We start from the raw sequence: 21,846 nt of genomic DNA, 5'->3' as shown, positions 1-21,846 counted from the left end.
ACAAAAATAAGCAAATAAATGTTCTTAAAATTAATATTTTTTTACAATAATTTAATATTTTCAAATTAAACACACTTAAATTGTAACAACAAATATTCCTGTTTATGCTTCTTTTTTTTTTTTTATTTGAATTTTAATATTTAAAATTTACATGCTGACCCATTTGGAGATGAACACGAAAAGATAAAAAATTTGCGTGTGCAATTTCCCACAAATCACAGTGTTTAAGATATTACAAGGTGGGAGACAACAGGCTCTGACATTTCAGAAGCAGTAATTCATTCAGTTACAGCTCCACTGGACATCACAAAAAGTCTAACTTCATGATCAGTATCAAGGGACTTCAATGATCTGCACTGCATTTGTCACCAAAGCTTCTCAGTTTCAAGAAGGCTGACAGACCAATGAATAATATAGTACAGTCAAAAGTCGTTAATTCGGACACCCATAATCCGGACCTCAAAGCTAAAAACTTTCTGCGCATGCGCCGCGTTGACACATGCGCATAGGCGTTTACGCTTGCGCGTAAGACCTTTTACAACTGCGCATATGCGTGTGAGCAAGCGCAGAATACATTTTCGCGTGCGCGTTTTATGTATAATGGATGGTATAAGATAAAATTATTTAATTATCTATTTCAGTTAATGTTGATGATTGCGTTGTTCCTTAATTTTCAAATTTGATCCGGCTTATTATTTTTTGCAGACTGTAAGAGCAATACTACAAAAGTAAACTTGAACTTTCGATTATGTAAATAGAATTTCCGATTCTGGAGCTCTCAAAGGATCGTACAAAACGAAAGTATGTTTCGATGTCCATCAAACAAAAAAGTGGAATTGATGCAAAAAATGGATAAAGACATGAAGAATGTGACAGAGAGGTTAGTGAAAACGAAAAAATTTCGATTGACAAGTTAGTCGGTATTCTCGGCACAGCAATTAACGGGACTTGAACAGTGGAACTTTGTAACTGAACAAGAAATTATGTCTGTTTATAGAATTAAAGAGAAAGTATTATCACATAAAACGAAGCAACTTAAACAACTTACATTGAAAGAAATGTATAATAAAGTAAACAAATAAATATTAAGCTTTTTTTTTTTTTGTAAATTTTGATACCCTTTAGATCATAATTGTTCTTTATTTCATAAATTACAGTTTCATATTTTTAATTTTAGAATTTCTGCATGCCATCTTACGAGATTTAAACTGATGATCTATAATCCGGAAAAATCGATAATCCGGAATCGCCGAAGTCCCAACGAGTCCGTATTAACGACTTTTGACTGTATAGCGTAAACGGTGTAACTTAAAACTCTATAGAATTTATAAAGCAAGGATATTTTTAAATCCATAAAACTAAGCAGAATGAAATGGGCAGGCCACTTTCTGAGAATGAATGCCAATAAGAACAGTCCTTAAAGTCTTTAATGCAACTCCTATTTGTGGAAGATCAAGAGGAAGACCTATGAAAAGATGGAGAGACTGCCTGGATGAGCATTTTGCCATTCTAAAAATTAAGAACTGGATGTCAATTTCTGGAAGGAGGGTGGAATAGGAAAGGTTTCTGAAGAAATCCAAGGCCCACAAGGGGCTGCTATGCCAATGCTGCTGATGACGATGATGATGACAGACCAATGATCCTGTCATTGCTCTGATATCGTTTCAACTATGATGAATCAGAGGGCATAAAATACAACAAAAAGATTCAGAGGAATGACTAATTCAGATTGAAAACTCTTTTAGACAATGTGAGAACTCAGAATGTTCTTACACTCTCAAATAAAGAGATTCTTGCACTAGAAAGATCCTTACATAATAAATAATATAAGTTGCAACAATCTTTTCTGTGCCTTCAGTATTGTTAGGTATTGTTAATAAAAACTTCTCATAGATTTATATTAAATGTATTTTAGTTTTATATGCAGTATGTAATATGCAATGTTAACAAATTCAACAAATACCAGTTACCATATGGAGTTGAACCATCACTGCTGTATACCATCATCATCCTAGTGGTGCTCTTTGGAACATGGACAGGAACATACACCTTCTCCACCCACTCACCTGGGGGAAACTACTGCACTCGCACCACTCACTGCACCTCGTTCCACAACTGCTAAACCAGGCCAACTAGCCATGCCTAACAAATGGAGAACACAGCCCACTAACACAATGATCAATAGCATCAGAGTATGGGCTCAAAACACGGAGCAAGTCATCCCTCCTCATTAGTATACAGATGCTGAGGGAGGGTGTAGGTGGACAATGAAGGAAACTAATGCTCGCAAACTCAAAAAGTTGAAGTACTTGAATACATGACCAAGAGCTCTTTTTGATAAGGCAGAGTATTTCACTCCCATGAAACGTACATAAATTCTGTCCCCAAGGCCAAACATCCTCTTGCATCCCACCTCTGATTTGACCCATAGATGTCACCACAAGCAAAGCCTTTGCTATAAACATCAAAGCATTAAACAACTGTGAGCAATAAATCACCACAGCCACACCACACCACACATTTATTTAAGAATTTTTTTAAACATTTGTTCTGAAAAATAAGATTTTATCAATTACTACTTTGTATCGTATAAAAAGGCTAAAATTCTTCACAATCACTTAATTTAAAAATTATGCCAGCAGAAGATTTTTTTTTTTTTTTTAGAATTAAACTATTTATAAACTAATTACCCCAAAACAAAATAAAAGAATAAAATCTTTGTGTCAAAAATATATTACTCACTGGCGTAGTTAGTATTATTGCATACTTTTGAAGTTCAAAGTAATCTTCAGCTTCAGTATCACCTGTTAGCTGAATACACATAGCACCCAATGGTTCAAATTTTGCCTGCCAATCCACAAAGCGTTGATTACACAGAGATTTTACCGGTGCCACTGAAACACAAAAACAAAAAATATCAGTCATTTGAATGAAAAGCAACCACTTTTTTTTATTTATTTATTTAGCAAAATATAGTCTTAGATTGATATTAATTTTATAGAAAAGCTCTACATATTCTGATAAAAATATCCCTTTTCCAAGGAGCAAAAGCACAAGTCTTTTCAAAAAGGAATCAGACCTTTAACTAGGAAACGGTATAATTACTCTAGAAATATGAAATTCTAATCCTCTTTAAAATATATTTCTTGGAGTATGCATATTTCTCTCAGTAGGCTATCCATAATGGGAAACACTTTTGAAAGATTTCTTTGAGAACAGAAAATAATTGGGCTACAAGCATTCTACACAGCATACAAATGAATTATCATATTGTTGTTGTTGTTTCCAATTCCCCTGGTTTGGGAAAGATTATGTCCAAATGACAACTCTGCAAAAGAGAATCACAAACAGAATCCTGCTCTGTTATCAGTTGTCCTGGGAAAATGCCCCTACATTTCAGGAGTTGAGCAGGAAAAGGATGGAGGAAGTAAATAAAAGCAGAGAAGAAATTTTTCCATCTGCACAAAGGTAATACAGGAAAGGTGTCTGCTACGTGTCTGTCTAAAGGGATCTTAATCCCGTGCACTGCAAAGACTGGCCAGAGATATTTGCTGTGAACCCATGGTGAACAAGAGGGGTTTCCCAGGTTGAATTTGTAGGGTTTTACAGTATAAAGTCCGTAATCCGGATGTCCATTATCCGAACCTCAAATCCACAAACTTATACATGCGCGCAAAGCATTTACACATGCGCTTTTAATGCGCACGTCCGCTACGCATGCGCATGAAGTGTTTACCCATGCGCACTTACAATAGTGAAGAAAGTGACAGAGAGGTTATTGAAAACGAAAAAATTTCGATTGACAAGTTAGTCGGTATTCTCGACACAGCAATTACACAACTTGAACAGTGGAACTTTATAACTGAACAAGAAATTATGTCTGTTTATAGAATTAAAGAGAAAGTATTAGCACAAAAAAAGAAGCAACTTAAACAACTTACATTGAAAGAAATGTTTCATAAAGTAAACAAATAAACATTAAGCTGCGCTTTTTTTTTTTTTTCCCCTAAATTTTGATAGCCTTTAGATCATAATTGCTCTTTATTTCATAAATTACAGTTTCATTTTTAATTGTATAATTTCTGCATGCCATTTTACCAGACTTAAATTGATGATCTATAATCCGGAAAAAAACCCTAATCCGGAATCGCCGAAGTCCCGACGAGTCCGGATTATGGACTTTGTACTGTATTTATTTTTACTAACAGTTATTTTAATTTGAAAGCTTTTCTTGTTTTCTCATATTTCCCTCACTTTTCCTTCATCAGGATGTAAATGAATTAGATTGAACACAGGATTTAGAAGAGAAGGGCTAGTTCATAGAGCTTCTCCCCCTGAAACAAGAATTGAGGAGTGTTGATGTAGTCATGTTGGCATTGACTGCAAAGACATAATTCGCAGCAAAGAAATTAACGTTTTAAATTTGGGGGGGGGACAGCCTTAAAAATGGTGCGTGAAAAAATAGCTACAATTTAGAAGAGATGTTATTACCATATGCATTTACAGCATTTAAAAAGTTAATAATACTTAATTTTAATTTTAAAGCAATATATAAAATATGCTGCAGTTTCATTTTCTTAAAAGTTGCTGGTTTCCCCCTTCTGTGCATTTATTACTAATATCATGAATTAAAAAATTAAGGAATTCATTACTTTTCTTCATTTGCATACCAAGTGGAAGAATACTAGTATTATTCTTTCCAAGATACCTATAATAACAGCTTTTTAAAGCCAGAGGGGAGGGGGGGAAAAGCAAACTTAGGTTGGCGCAGTTTTGGATATATATCTAATCCCCCCCTTCCAGCTAAGGTCCTGGAACTTTTGTTTGAGTGCCCTTGAAATCGATAACTTTACTCAAAATTTATTCTAATCAAAGCTTGCTCTTTTAACCTAATTATAAATTTTACATTGGCATGTTTCTTTTCTGATTTGATATAATAACAGATATTTTTAAAATAATTGTCTGACTTATATTCACACCTATACACATACATTTAAATAAATACAAGATCACTGTCTTCAGTTTCGCAAAACAACTTTCTCACAGTATCTGAAGAGAATTACTTAATCTTTCAAAACTGTGGCAAAGGAGGAAGATTTTTTAATGCGAAATTACTCTGACATTTTATATGATTATAAATTACCTAAAATGCCGAGCTAGCTTTATTTTTTACAGGTCAACAGAGCACTCTTGTCTTTTTTTACAGTTTGTGCATTTAGCAATTATTTGCATCGTCATTTGTAAGTTCTGTTTTAAAATCATTCATATCTGAATTATTATTCTGATCATCATTTTTGAAATCAGCCTCAAAATGAATTTTCTTCAAACTTCATTTATTTTTCTTTTCTCGGCACAGTATTGGATTCTAACAATTTCTTTTGCGCAAATCCAAGCTATTTTTCATATCATCTTCACAATGACTGCATAGAAAATGTTCACTGCAAATTCTTATGATCTTCAGATTAATAGAATTCTGTTTTCAACACATGTATCCAATTTTTTAACCAAAAGCAAATTGTCCTTTGGAAAAAATATGAAATATGATATCCCTACCTTGCTCATTTCCATGATTTTTATATCACATTGTTACAACACAAGAAGACATATTACATAAATGATACTTTACAACAGTGGTGTCAAACTTAGATTGCACATAGACCAATGCATAATTTGAAAGTAGCTAACGGGCAGCAATTATAAATTAAAAAAAAAAAAAAAAAAAAAAAAAAAAAAAAAATAGAGACGGGTTAACAAAACAAAATTTGGAGCTTAAATTAAAAACTCTTACTAGATGTTTGTCAAAACATACAAATAAAAATAATGCAAAGAAAAATATAAAATTTATAATTTGCCTGAAATCTAAAAGCTGGTGTCAGCAAGAAATTTCTGTTGGTCTCAATTCCGAAGCTGCACAGACAGTTAAATATTAAAATTTTCAGATTGACTTCATTCAACTAATTGTAATATATTTAAACTAAAAAGAAATAGTATATCAAAGCTTCCCAAGAGGGACATATCTTGACAATAAATAACAGAAATCTATTCTCTTTCTTTTATTTATTAGATTTGTCTACAGCACAAACAGGAAAAATAATATTTGTATGTAAATTACCGTAAACATCTTTGTTTTGGACTACACTTTTCAGTTATAACACTTCATGACATTTCGATTTTGATGAAGTTTGTAATCTTGAAGAGAAATTACTAGAAATTATAATCACAAATTGTAGACATGCATTGCAGTCCGGTTCTTTTGGTAGACTGAATAATTTTCAACTACGAAAAAAACTGTTCTCACGTAAGTATACTCAAAAGCATTCCTATTGTAAAAATTCATAACTGAACATATTTAACTTTTGACAAGTGATAATAAAAGATAATTAAATTTGCATCTTCAAATCTTTGAATAAGATTTATATCAGTGTAAATTATATAGCTCCATTTCTAGATTTTTGCGAGTTACTCGTTCACTTTTGGTAATGAAAATAATGTAAAACTGGACCTCAAACCATTAAAATCTTAAAAGTTTTCTTCAATTCTTACTATAATAATGTTAATTAATTTACAGGAAATTTATTCGTGGGCAGCATAAAATCACTTTGAGGGCTGCTAGTTTGATACTGCTTTACTAGAAAACAAATATATATGATTAAGTCTACATTGCTAGAATCACTTTCCAAAGTGCATTTGCTGGTTCAGTCATCCAACGACTACAAAATTACAAACTTTAGACTTGGCTCACTAAGTGGAAAATCCAGGTAAATGTGGACAAGACACAGGCCATCATGTTCACAAGGAAACAGAAATTCAAGAAAAATGTCTCATTCTATGGAACCTCAATACCCTGGGCCAAGCAAGTCCCTTATCTTGGGGTGACCCTCATTAAAACTCTCTCATGGACCCCACACATCACAGTTATAAAGAAGTTTCGAGCTCGTAAAGCTAGACTCTCCCCCTTAATTGCTCGAAACAGTGTTTTGTCTACAGATAATAAGTTGCTCATTTATAAATCCATCTTGTGACCATTACTTTGTTATGCCTGCCCTGTTTAGGCGTACTCTAACAGTAATGGTAGAAAAAGATTGCAAACTGCTCAAAATAGCACACTGAGACAAATTACAAATGCACAATGGTACATTAGAAACCAACGCATTCATGAAGAGCTAAGGATCTGTCAGCTTAGATCCCATTACTACAAAATTGCCAAAAGATTTCATGTTAAGCAGAACACCATTCACAATTCTGCTGTTAAAATTGCCAGCTATAACCCCTTGATCTTGCTAACATTAACCATCCTTTGGCCATCCTGAACCCCTGGATCATATAACCTGTCACTTGTTATTTGCCATTATTTACTATGCACTTGCTATTATGTTTGCAATATGTAACACTGCTTATACTAATCTGTCTTTTTGTTTATGTGCTTATAGCCATTGCTCACACTTCACCTCACTTAAAAATGTCACTAACCCGTTTATTCCAGGTAATCACCAGCTCGGCGGCTCTCTGCTTCTGCTTTTCCAATTCACTTTAAAATTTTCAAACATGAGGTAAAACTTTAACTATAAGTTCTTACATTTATTTTTTAACATTGAATGACAATAGTAATGTTAAATCTGTAATATGCATAAAGCCAACTTTATTAAGTTGAGGGAAAAGCTATAATGAAAAAAAAAAAAATAATAAATAAATAAATAAAAACCCTCTATACCTGTATTGGTTATGCTCTAACAATGTTCGTAAAGATATCTAATGTTCTACAAGGGGTAAGGCTTTTAGCCTAGGTACTCAGGTGTCCTGAAGCACCGTCCCACTGCAGAATCACTTCACAGCAGAATGAAATTACGGTTTTAAACAGGCGAAGTGAGAGGTGATGCAACATAGTGGCATCAGACTTCTTCCTATTAACTCCCCCTATGAGGATTGTGTCAGCAAAGGAGTCACTCAAAAGAATAACCTAGCCCTTTTTCTTTAACCCTGGATTGAATGACAGTATTTAAACTGTTGAAGTGAAAGGTTAGGCAGAGCGTGATTTCACTATTTTGAGCGAACGTTGCTATTTTCTTCCAGTTATTAACCTTAATAATATCAGCTACACATTCTTACTGCCAAGTTATTATTCTGCCAGTGTAGATTTCTGAGTCAACCTGTTAGCTTAAATTGAATTATGTAGTCTCACACTACTCTTTACCTTTAAATTTAGTGTTGCATTAACTTTTTTAACACTTTACCGACCGCTAGCGGTTCAACAGCATATGCACGTCCGACCGGCCGCTCAGCCGCAGATTCTTCATGTTCTAAATAACTGTCAAGACAATCTGGTAAATCTTCTAAATAAAACTCTTCAGTACCATTTTTTTCCGCTCATCGTGAACGGTAATTTTTTAATAAAACGGTGTGAAAATGTGGGAGTTTACAAAGCAACGCACTTAACGATAGTGAGCAATGTACCTCAATACTAATAATAAATTGCAGATGATATAGCAAATGGCAATTGTTTATCACCATGGCTACCGATTGATAGGCTATTTTTAGATAGCCCCAAGAAAAAAAGCGATTAATAGGCTATCGGTCGATAGGCGTTGGTGAAAAAAAGTCAATTAATAGGCTATCGGTCTGCAGGTGTTGTTGATGAAAAGCCGATTAATAGGCTATCGGTCGGTAGGCGTTGGTGAAACATTACCTTAAAACATCTCCCGAGTAACATCATCACCAAAGTTATTAGTATTTTCAATGCTTGCATTTCAAACTCTTACCACGCCAACCCCTGGAAAGTTGCAAAGATCATCATGATACTCAAACCAGGGAAAAATCAACTTCAACCAGATGGATTTCGTCCAATAAGTCTCCTCCCGAGCCTAAGCAAAGTCTTTGAAAAAATTCTACTGGAAAAAATGAAGTCTTATCTAACCTTACTGCTCCCTGAACAATTTGGGTTCAGAGCTCACCTTTCAACTTCCAAACAACTAGTAAGATTGACTGAGTTTATAGGCTCAGCTCGTCACTATGATCAAAATGTTGCTATCCTCACGCTGGATGTGGCAAAAGCTTTCGACTGTGTCTGGCATGAGGGTCTCATAGAGAAACTTATTGATTTCAACTTTGAACGTGAGCTCCTACTAACTATTTTCTCTTTTATCACCAGCAGAAAATTCTAAGTTTCTGTTCATGGTGCCTTCTCTTCAGAAGGTCCAATTCACAGTGGAATTCCTCAAGGGAGTGTTTTAGGTCCAATTTTCTATCTCTTCTATGCTGCAGACTTCCCTTCTGTACTCTACAACAATAACTCAATTTTAGCTTGTTACGCAGACAACACTGCTTTGGCGGTGAAATCTGCAAATGTGAATCATGCCGTTAAAAAACTCTAAGACCACATCCCTTTCATAGAAGACTGGTGCAAAAAGTAGAAAGTACAAATTAATGCATCCAAGTCTCAACTAGTCATCATCAGAAAAAAGAAAAAGAACCTCAAGAGACAACTCCTATTGTTTAATGAACCCATACCTGTTGTGAAACATGCTAAGTACTTAGGAGTTACCCTGAATAGTAAAATGACATGGACTAACTGCATTAATAATGTGAGAAAAAAAGCTATCTATGTAATGAAATGCTTGTATCCTATGTTAGGACGCTTTTCAAAACTTGATCTCACCAAAAAGAGATTAACCTATCCCTCAACTATTCGTCCTATCATGACGTATGCCTCACCAGCCTGGACTACTGTTACTAAAACTGACTTAAACAAGCTTCAGGTTATGCAAAATCGTTTTCTAAGACAAATTTTAATGAAACTTAATATGGATATAGGATGATATAATAGAAAGCACACATTTTATAACAGTTACAAGTACACATGCATGATCATAGATTCATTAGCACATATAAATCCAAAACGGAGATTGCGAAATCAAACATGAAAGGAAACTAGTAAGTGATAAGGATCCATCTAACAGTCATACAATTGTCACTGTGTGACTTTATACTAGAAATGAGGCATTGGTTTCATCCTACAAGAATGCTGTTTTCAGGGTCCCGAGTGGCTTAAGAAAACAAGCTGCAAGTGAACTCCAAGAGCATCCTAGACATGTTTTATAGGGTTTAACCAAATGGATCTGGCTGTTCAATCCATCAAATTATTATTTTCAGTTCTAAAAAATCATTCACCAGGTTAGCTACGAAAAGCTGCCATCCATTAAAATGAATTGAGGGTAAATTGCATCCACAAAAAGGTAAACATAGGTCACTAGATACAACAGTAACAGAGTCTTTGTCAAAGACAAATTTAATGTTAATGTTTTAAATGCAGACTTCTATGACTTAGATATCTATAGATAAATAGAAAGGACAAAACATTCAGAAAGTATGAAAGATAACTAAACTCCCTCATTCTGACAATTCTTGGGCAAGAACAGCATGACTGTTCTTGCTCAGCAAATCTTCTTCAATGTGACATTTTTCTACTGCTGTGGGTAAAGAAAACTCTCAAAAAGCAATTCAATTGAAAAGGGGGGTGGGGGAAGGAATTTAGCAATGTGGACGAGGTGCAGAAAAATATACTACATGGCCTGTGTGATGTATATTTAAAATAACTATAACTGTAACGGCGTTCATGCTATGCGATTCTGTTGTTGTGATGCATGCATAGACTCCAACCTTCAGCAAACCTTGTCAGTAGTCAACGCGCGAATGACATTTTTACAACTTTGAAAATGTGCGCGTAGCGTATGTTGTAATTAACCATTCATTAATTTTAAATTAATAATTAATTGTAATCAATTTTATTACATTTAAAATCCATATACATATAAAACTGAATAATTAAAAATATACCTTATAAATTATATGCACATTTAATTAGAAATTTTCTTTTAACTCCTCAAGCATTCACTAATAAAAAGTACTTCAAATCACTACTAATCATAGAAAAAATCAGAAGCTATAAATCATATCTTTATTCTGGATATGATTTCTACAGGGAAATAAAATTTAAATAACCAAGAATGATACATATAAGTATTAAACAAAATACGCATAATTTATGAATGCAAAGATTTATATGTAGCATGCTTAGCAAGCTTAAGTTCTGATTTTGAGAATGTTTTTTTATAACACAGTTCTTCATTTGCCTGCATATTTATTTTTTCAATCAAAACTGCTTCAAGAGTTTTAAGACCTAAATTTGGTCGAAATTCCGTCTGATTTTTTTTAACAATAGAAAAAATTCTTTCGCAAGCTGCATTTGAATGAGGTATTATTAAGACAGCAAGCATAACAGAAGGCAATACTTTGTATTTAATACACCCATTCATATTTTTTAATTTGGCAATTTCTCCCCATGCTATATCAATACGCAAATCTACAATTTCTTTCAAATCATCTACTTGATACATGGAAAATTCAATTTCTACTTGATTAAGACATTTTTCATCAATAATGGATGGAAAAGTATTCATCAAGTAAAGAACAGATGAAAATGAGACTTCAGTTCTCAAGTTGATGTCAGCAACTTCAGCATGTTTTAGAAATGGATCACTCAGTGGAAATTTATCAATTATATATGAACATGCAGTTACAAAAAAAGCTCGCACAGAATTGAAAAATGATTTCACTTCACTTTCATTCAACTTGGCATTTTTTAAATATAGTCTTGTTTCCGCACCAATCACTAAATTTTCATTTTCTTTTTGTTTACTATACTTCTGAAATGGAATAGACGTTAGAGTAACATCTTCATTTTCTTTAGAAATTACTGATGGTTTTACGAATCTAACAAATAAATTCATTAAAAGTTCAAAAAGTTCTCTTCTCAATTTATGTATATAAGGAGCTTGTTGTTGCAAATTAATATTTACTGTTATAAACAAAGGCAAAGTATTTTTCAAAAATAACAAGTACAATTTCGTGGTCGGTGACTGTAAAATTTTTTTAATGTTTTGCAATCTCTTTCCTTCATTCTCACTGTTATCTGGTTTATCTCCAAAAAAGTTTATCACAGCATCCCACTGTTCCAAAATCCTTGTTATAGATTCTAAAAGAGACAACCATCTCGTACTGCAATATTTCAAAATTTTATGAGATTTTGCATTCTGTCCCAAAATTTGTTGAGCAACTTTGAAGCTATGCTTCCGTTTCGAACTTTTCTCCAAGTAAAAATATATATCTATTATCAACATTTCAATTTCGGAGCCAATTAATTTTTTTTTCAGTAGCTTTTTTTGCAGCTATATGCAAGAGGTGGCACGAACAACCTCAGGTGATTATACTTGGTTGATGCATTTTGATAAATGATGCTACACCTTTAAACTTTCCAATCATATTACTAGCATTATCTGAAGAAAATGATAAGCAATTTTTCCATTCTAAACCTTTGTTTTTAAAGTTTTCATTTATACAATTAAAAATACCTTCTCCTGTATTATTCGTGCATTCTAAAATAGAAATCAATGAAGTAATTATCACTCCCTTTTCTTTACTGTAGTATGTTATAACCAATGGGTACAGTTTGTTATCATTGTTATCATTACTTCCATCAGTACTTAGAGAAAATGATGTACTGCACACTGATTTTATAATATCAGCAACAGTATTTTCTGCAAGCGTTTTCACAATAGCAGCAGTTTTGGTATGACCGCAGCTAAATTTTTTTGCTATGACAGAATCCGGAAACATTGCTTTGAAAAGCTCTTTGGAATGATCCGAAACAGAAAGCGGTAGATTATGTTCAATTAAAAAACGAACAAAATAGCATTCGGCTTTTATAGGATCTGTTTCATCATCTTTTATTAAGAAATTTGTTATTTCTTTAGATTTTACAGTGCCAAGTTCTATATGCTTTTGAGAAAACACATGCCGTTTACAGTCATCTTTTCCGCCATGAGCAACTGAGAAGTCTTTGTTGCATACACTGCAGTGTGCGTGATTCACAGAAATTTCGGATGCTTTAATGCATGGAAATTCTGAAGAATATGAATCTTTAAACTTCTGCTTTGATAATTTTGGCTTCTTCGTTCGAGGCAGCATTATGATTAAAAATCTTTCACCTGATTCACAGTTCACAAGACACACGCTAAGCTCTCGCCGTAAACTACACAATGCAGCCGAATGCAGCCTAAACACGCATCAGCGAGGAACCTGGGAGACAGACAATTGGGTGGAACTATTGATAAGTCGTTAACGGTTGGAGTTACTGATCTACGATTGGCTAATTCTTCAAAACTAGGAACGCACTCAACACGTGATATATGATAACACGAGTATTCAGCCAATCATCGGATGAATTAGTTGGTTCCGTTTTGCGTACTGGTTCTCCTGCTCTTGTTTCTGTAAAATCCGTAGTTTTTTCCATACTTTTCATAGCTCGTAGTTTTTCATGAATTTCCGTAGAAACTACGGAGAATCCGTAGTAGTTGGAGTCTATGTGCATGTGTTACTGTGCTAGCTGAAAGTCATGTGAACTGTTTAAAAATGTAATAATAAAAATTTTGAATTCTTGAGATATACTCATTAGTTGAGTCTACTTTTAAAATATAGAAGTTATTAAGTTTAACAATCTAAACAAGAAGTTACATGGTGTCAGGAGCAAAATGGATTTCAAACCACCTGTTCCGCTAACATTCTCCATCGGAAATGTTAAAGAAAGATGGAAAAAATGGAAGCAAGAGCTAGAAAAGTATTTACTTGCAATGGAAAAAGATGCCAAGCCAGATAAGACTAAAATTGCAATCCTTTTGAATTTACTTGGTACTGAAGGACTCTAAATTTATAACATGTTTCGATTTGAGCCACCTGAGAATAAGGAGAAGTACGAAGAGGTCTTGAAGTCTTTTGAAGATTATTGTTCACCACGGCATGTATATGAACGTTACAAATTCTTTTCGTATAGCCAGCAAGAAGGACAAACAATTGAATGTTATGTCACTCAGTTAAAGACTTCAACTTGTGAGTTTGCTAAACAAGAAAATGGATTGATTCGCGACCGTATTGTATTACGCATTCGGGATAGGAGTCTGACCGAACGCTTGCTTCGAGAATCTAACCTAGGATTAGAAAAAGCTATAGAAATAGTCCATGCCACTGAAAGAAGCACAGAGCAACTACGAAACATGAAAGATGATCCAGTGACTGTGAGCAGCGTGAAGAAATATAGAAAACAGCAGCATCAATTAAGTCAGTGCCACCGAAATTGTCGTCGCAGCAGAAGCCATCAGTACTAGAATATGACTGCAAGAAGTGTGGAAGAAGGCACAAACATCGGGACTGTCCAGCTTTCGGAAAGACATGCGCGAAATGCAAAGTAAAGAACCATTTTGCCGCAAGGTGTCCCAAGAACATTTGTGATGTTGGAATACCAAATAATGAACTTAGTATATATAATGAACATAGTGTATTTGTTGACTCTGTAACGATAAATCCACCAGTAAACAGGCATAGTGAATTTAAAAATAAGTGCAAAATCAATCAAAGATCTAACAAATTCTATTGATGAAATAAATAAGGATACTCACAAGGTAAGTGAAACATGGGTGAAAAGTATTACAATGTATGTAAATAATAAGTCTTTCAAGGTTGATTTTAAGTTAGATACTGGTACAGAAGTAAATATTTTGCCTTTGTATGTTTTAAATAATGTTAAACTTAAGCCTTAACTTAATGAAACTGATTTGTTCTTAACTGCATATGATAATTTTAAGTTAAAACCAGAAGGTACTCTTATAATTAATTTTTCAACTGAAAGGCTTAAGAATGTACCTTTACAGTTTTATGTTCTTGATATAAGATCTAAGCCTATATTAGGGTTAACAGCTTGTTCTACATTAAAGCTAATTGAAAGGATTGATTCCTTAAAGTGCAATATCATTAATAAAAATGATTTAATTGCTCAGTATAAAGATGTATTTACAGATACAGGGCAATTTCCTGACCAACCTTATCATATAACCCTTAAAGATGATGCAATACCAGTAATACACCCCCCCAAGATGTGTTCCTCAGGCTTTACAGCCTAAATTAAAAGATACTTTAGATAAACTTTAAAGAGAAGGGATAGTATCGAAAGTAAATAAACCGACTGATTGGGTTCAAAGTTTGGTTATAGTTGAAAAACTTAATGGGAGTCTGAGATTATGCTTGGATCCTAGAGATCTAATTAAAGTAATTAAAAGGGAACACTATCAAATTCCTTCTCCAGATGATATAATTAGTAGGTTAGAAGGTAAAAAAGTATTTTCAGTTGTAGATTTAAAAGATGGATTTTGGCATGTACCACTAGATGAAGCTAGTTCTGAACTATGAACATTTAATACTCCTTATGGAAGATATAAATTTAATAAAATGCCATTTGGAATATCCTTCTCCCCATTATTTGGTGATATTGAGGGTGTGGAAGTTTATTTTGATGATATCATAATTGCAGGATCTGATGAGGTTACTCATGATATAATTAACTCTAAGGTTCTTGAAAGAGTTAGGTCTCTAAATATAAAATTTAATCCTGATAAATTATAATATAGGGTACCGGAAGTCAAATATGTAGGCCAAATTATTTCCGAGTCAGGTGTAAAAGCCGATCTTAGTCACATTAAAGCAATTATTGATATGCCAACACCAAAATCAAAAACTGAAGTAAGGAGATTGTTAGAAATGTTAAATTTTCTGTCAAAATTCATACCTAATGTATCTAAAGTTACCGCTCCTTTAAGAGAAATCATTCAAGAAAAGGTAGAATTTAATTGGGGAGAAACTCAGGAAGAGTCATTTAACAATATCAAACAACTGCTAACCAAAGCTCCAATTTTAAAAGTTTTCAGTGGGAATGTAGATAATAATTATACAGTGTGGTAGTTCAAAGGATAGCCTAGCATTGTGTCTTATTCAAAAGAGTAAGCCTGTATCATTTGTGTCTCGCAGCCTGACTAACAGTGAAAAAAACTATGCACAGATCGAAAAAGAGCTATTGGTCATAGTATTTTCTTTTGAAAAGTACCACAACTTTGTTTATAGATGGAAAGTCAAAGTGATCATAAACCGTTAATGGCAATTGTTAAGAAACCATTGTATAAAATCTCGTCTAGAATGCAAAGGATGATCTTAAAATTACTAAAGTATGATTTTGAGATAAATTATGTTCCAGGTAATCAAATGCTTTTTGCTGACACTTTGTCACAAGCATATCCTGTGAATGAAACTATTAGTGATGATCCTGAAATGCTAAATGTTGTTCACATTATTTCAAAATATTTGCCTATGAGTGAAAGAAGAGTGGTGCAATTTAGGAAAGAAACTAAATCAGATCCAGATTTGCAAATAGTTATGAAATACATTAAAGAGGGTTGGCCTAAATGTTACAAAAAAGTAGATAGTTGTGTAAAAACATACTTTAAAGTTAAAAATGATCTTTATATTAATGACAACTTGTTATTTATTAATGAAAAATTAGTTGTACCTTATGGTTTGAGAAAACATATGTTGCAATTAATTCATGAAGCGCATTTTGGAATTGAGAAATGCAAAAGTAGAGCCTGTGAAATTTTTTACTGGCCAGGTATGACAAATGATATTGAGCAGCTAGTTTCCAAATGTGAAATATGTGAAAAATTCAGAAACAGAAATCAAAAAGAACCTCTAATGCAACATAAAATTCCAAATAAACCATTCGAAAAAATTGCCCTTGATATCTTGCAATTTGGTAATAAAAATTACTTAGTAGTTATCGATTATTACTCTAAATGGATTGAGGTTTCTAACATAAAAGATAAGACAGCAAATGAAATTATGATAAAATTAAAATGCATCTTTGCCAGGTATGGTATTGCAAATGAAGTCATTTACGACAATAATCCCTGTAATAGCTACTTATTTAAGAAATTTGCTGAAGATTGGGATTTCGAACTTAAATTTAGTATAAAGTAATGGGTTGGATGAAAAAGCAGTAGGAATAGTGAAAAATATCATGAGGAAAGTGCAAGATATAAGTGTAGGCTTAATGGAATATCGAAATACCCCAATTAGTGGAATAAATTTGTCACCTGCACAACTGTTACTTAATAGAAGATTAAGGACAAAATTACCTATCAGTAATAAATTGTCGAATACTAAAATAAAAAAGCCTTATTCTAAATTTCGTGCACTTCAAGCTAGGTAAAAATATTATTATGATAGAACTGCACAGAAACTGCCTGAGTTAAAACCTGGAGATAGTATAACCTTGTTCAACTTTAGAACTGGGCAATGGGATAAAGGTGAAATAATTTCAAAACATAAAGCTCCTAGATTCTATATAGTAAGAAATTCAAATGGGGAGATATTACGAAGAAACAGATGCCATATAAAATTTTCAAAATCACCTTACAAAGTTAATAATGATTATGATGATATATTATTAGATAAAAAGAGGATAAATCAAATAGAAGCCCTGAGAATGTTTCTGTGCCTATTAATATAGGAAATCAACAGAATAATCTATCCAATAATACAATAACAAGAAGTGGACGGTTGATTAGACAACCTTCAAGATATAGAGACTTTGTCATGGAATAAAATAATGTAACATATTTCATATATCATTTTTCACGTAACTTTTTTTTTAATGTATGTCATATTGTGAATATACTTGTATTGATATTATTTGATATTTTTATTATTGTTTATAAACTGGAGGAAGGAATGTGATGTATATTTAAAATAACTATAACTGTAATGGCGTTCATGCTATGCGATTCCGTTGTTGTGACGCACGTGTTACTGTGCTAGCTGAATGTCATGTGAACTGTTTAAAAATGTAATAATAAAAATTTTGAATTCTTGAGATATACTCATTAGTTGAGTCTACTTTTAAAGTATGAAGTTATTAAGTTTAAAAAACTAAAGAAGAAGTTACGGCCTGAATTATATTTGATGCAATTATTTCTAGAACTGTTTCTATGTTTCCAACTGAGGATAAAATGTTTGGGATACTGTATCAATGCTAATAGAAAACATTTTGAAAGGGGCTAATATAAAAGTGTAAAGCATAATTTTAAAATAATTCCGGTTATTCGGGGGTTCTTCATATGTTATACATTTAGTGTGCTTGAAATTGCAGATGCACACTTACTTTATTCTACTTTTTGGGATGAAAATGACATTGTTTAAAAAAACATAAAATTATACTTTATAAACGATGGCTATAAAACAATTATCTTACTGTAAACTATTTTGTATCCTGAAGCAATCTGACCCAAATCAGACATAAGCATTAGAAGTCTCACAATAGCTAACTCAAATATGACTGTCTTACCAGAGCCAGTTGGAGCAGAGACAACAACAGGCTTATCAGTATAAAATACCTGAAAAGAAACAACATTATATATAGAAAGAGATAGAGATTAAGTTAAAATTAAAAGTAAACATGTAAAAGAAAAACATGTAAGAAAATAAACAATATATTATTAATTGTTCAAATTAAAAGTATTGTAAATTATAAAAAGAGTTGACATAAATTTTTTAAATTAAAAATTAAATTTAAAAAAATTAAACATGATCAAATAAAAACTTATATTGGCCAAACTAAAAACAATATAAATCTTAGAATTAATGCTAAGCAAAAATTCCATATTCTATTGGTCGTTTTGTTATACAAGAAGTTTCTAGAAGATGTAAGTAATTATATTTTGACTCTGTATTCACTGTTGTAATTGTTTCTTTCCTTTGTATATTAACCTCCCAGCATGCGCATGCATGCAAAATTTACCACAAATTCAGTTTTTAATGCACATTTTTTGTATATCGAAGCTGAAACGTCTGAAGGTCATTTATATTCCTCCTTTCTACCCTTCCCCACATCATAGAATGTGCCAACAAGAAGTCAATTGACTTTTTTTTTTTTTTAACTGGGCTTTTGTGCTACGTGGCTGCTTTTTCATAAAAGCTACGACACGCGCATGGTCATGCTTTAAAATTCGGAAAATATTTTTTCTCAAATATTTTGTAATTTTGTGTTATTAATTGCCATGTATTATTTAAATTTGAATACATTTGGCTCAGTAAATTTTATATCCGTTTTCATGGCAAAAAAATATGTGCAACCAGATGATTTTGCTCAGATTCTTCAAGAATTATCTGATGAAGAAACGGAAGACAAGAAAACCTTTGGATGGGAGAACAACAGCGATTTTCATTCCTTATTTTCTTTTATTTCTGGTTTTTAGAAATAAATAAAAATATTAAAGTTAGTTTAAAGTGCGTTTTTGTAACCAGTAAGAAGTAAATTTCCTTGTAGAAGTAATGCTAAACTTACTTTTTTTACTACCAAGGTATTTTCCTTTTTTATTGTCTATACTTGTCTTTAATCAATATTAAAATTAGCTTCGATTTTAAAATATAATTATTAAATAATAAATTAAAAAATTTTTATAATGAAATACATCATTGCATTTCCATCTCACTAACATAAGAACTTAAAAATAATTTACTTATATTTGAATGTGATATCATTTGAATTTTGCAATAATAAAATTAATATTTTATTTCTTAACAAATTTATTATCAATATTCACACATTTCTGTCGTTTTTCATGCCAAAAATGGTAAAATAACGGATGTCGTAAAAAATACAACGCGCGCGTGCTCATGTAGAATTGCCAAGTGTTCGTGGTGGAAGGTTAAGATGCAAATTTTAAATTTTTTATCAAAATATAACAGATTAGAAAATTTAAGTTCTATTTTTTACACATTTTATATTTTTTTAATACATTTTTTAATACTTATTTGAAATTTTGCTTGTATTCGCATGTACAGTCAAAAGTCGTTAATCCGGACTCGTCGGAACTTCGGCGATTCCGGATTATCGATTTTTCCGGATTATAGACCATCAGTTTAAATCGCATAAGATGGCATGCAGAAATTCTAAAATTAAAAATATGAAACCGTAATTTATGAAATAAAGAACAATTATGATCTAAAGGGTATCAAAATTTACAAAAAAAAAAAGGCTTAATATTTATTTGTTTACTTTATTAAACATTTCTTTCAATGTAAGTTGTTTAATTTGCTTCGTTTTATGTGATAATACTTTCTCTTTAATACTATAAACAGACATAATTTTTTGTTCACTTACAAAGTTCCGCTGTTCAAGTCCCGTTAATTGCTGTGCCGAGAATACCGACTAACGTGTCAATCGAAATTTTTCCGTTTTCACTAACCTCTCTGTCACATTCTTCACGTCTTTATCCATTTTTTGCATCAATTCCACTTTTTGTTTGATGGACATCGAAACATACTTTCGTTTTGTACGATCCTTTGGGAGCTTCAGAATCAAAAATTCTATTTGACATTATCGAAAGTTCAAGTTTACTTTTATAGTATTGCTCTTACAGTCTGCAAAAAATAATAAGCCGGATCCAATTCGAAAATTAAGGAACAACGCAATCATCAACATTAACTGAAATAGATAATTAGATAATTTTAGCTTACACCATCCGTTATACATAAAACGCGCACGCGAAAACGTATTCTGCGCTTGCGCACACGCAAATGCGCAGTCGTAAGAGGTCTTACGCGCACGCGTAAACGCCTGTGCGCATGTGTCAACGCGGCACATGCACAGAAAGTTTTTAGCTTTGAGGTCCGGATTATAGATCATTCCGAATTATGTGTGTCCGAATTAACGACTTTTGACTGTATAGGACTCATATTATTGAATATGCTCTTTTTTTTTTGCATGGGTTAGATTTGTCTGCAGGGGAGGGGGTTTTAATTTTCAGGGGAACTGAAAGTATTTATATTATTAATTCAGTGCCTCGGAAAATTTTAAGCTAAATGAAACAGAATAAATCAGCCTGGAAAAAATGTAATGTCATAAGAAGTTTTTATCTTCTCTTGATAACATAAGAATCTGAAGATAATAAAACAGCTTTTTAAAATTTTTTACTCATTTCCTTCAGTCATTTTTAGTCTAGTTCATTTTTTATATTGCAAATATTTTTCTGACTTCATTTTTAGTTTTAATTTTTTAAATTTTAATTCGTAATTTTCAAAAATTTAACTCCGTTTATAATTTGGTGTGCTATTAATTTGCTAAATTAATAATATATTGTTTATTTTCTTGCATGCTTTTCTTTTGCCTGTTTAGTTTTAAGTTTAAATGTCTTAGCAGCATTATGGCCAGGAAATGTTTTTCAAGTCATCCTTATTGCATACATTTTTCTCCAGTTTAAGTACACACATACAGAGAGAGAGAAATATATATACATGGTGTCCCATAAATAGCGACCAAACTCTGCACAGCCAGATTTCATGTTGGGATTACATAAAAAATACCCTAAGAACAGTAATTGTACAATCCATAGTTTAAATGAAAAATATGTCGCAGCCGGGGCAAGGAAGAAACACTGTATTGGACACATCAACAGCAGTATCTGCAATAATGTTCAAAACATTCACATAGCACGGCATGCATGCGCACGCTATGGAATGATGTTAAGCGGACGTTAAACTCATATTTAAAAGGATGCATCTTGCAGTTACCGGTATTTTTCGTATGGTGATCATGTATTCTGTTCGTGAATACTGCAACATGTATTTGATGTACGGCCAATGTAATGGAAATGCCTTATGAACTGTTAGGGAGCCCCTTGATTTTCATCACACTGTCCTCCCGATGCCAAAGTCATCTGCAGGCCGGATGACAGACCGAAATAGGGGAAGCGTCTACCCAAGAGACAGTCGCCATGATGTTGGAAGACCGCAAAGTGCTCTGACGGTAACACAGGTGGATGCAATAGTACAGCGGGTAGAAGAAATGCCAAGGTAAGCACGTGCACACTAACCAGTCAGCTGAATATAAGTAAAAGTATTGTGCACAGGCTCTTA

At 32.8% G+C, this 21,846-nt stretch overlaps 1 protein-coding gene across 9 annotated transcripts in view; it reads right to left on the bottom strand.

Annotated features, from left to right (window-relative positions):
* LOC118199039 (putative ATP-dependent DNA helicase HFM1) overlaps positions 1-21,846 on the bottom strand; it is a 511,790-nt gene that overhangs the window by 407,526 nt on the left and 82,418 nt on the right. For 5 of the 9 annotated variants that reach the window (XM_085816885.1, XM_085816888.1, XM_085816889.1 and 2 more), the window contains 2 exons: positions 18,182-18,323; positions 2,743-2,894 (listed from right to left, as the gene is read on the bottom strand). In XM_085816885.1, coding sequence (XP_085673011.1) covers positions 2,743-2,894; positions 18,182-18,323 — 294 coding nt within the window. Of the gene's footprint in view, positions 1-2,742; positions 2,895-18,181; positions 18,324-18,663; positions 18,866-19,273; positions 19,573-20,092; positions 20,467-21,846 lie in introns of those variants that run through there. The other 4 variants (XM_085816891.1, XM_085816893.1, XM_085816892.1 and 1 more) reach the window with 4 other exon arrangements.

The sequence above is a fragment of the Stegodyphus dumicola genome, chromosome 5 (genome assembly GCF_044657685.1).
Source record: "Stegodyphus dumicola isolate Sdum_Otavi_A_Nest chromosome 5, ASM4465768v1".
NCBI lineage: Eukaryota > Metazoa > Arthropoda > Arachnida > Araneae > Eresidae > Stegodyphus > Stegodyphus dumicola.
Note: the sequence above shows the minus strand (reverse complement) of the source record. Positions and strands in the feature narration are given on the sequence as shown.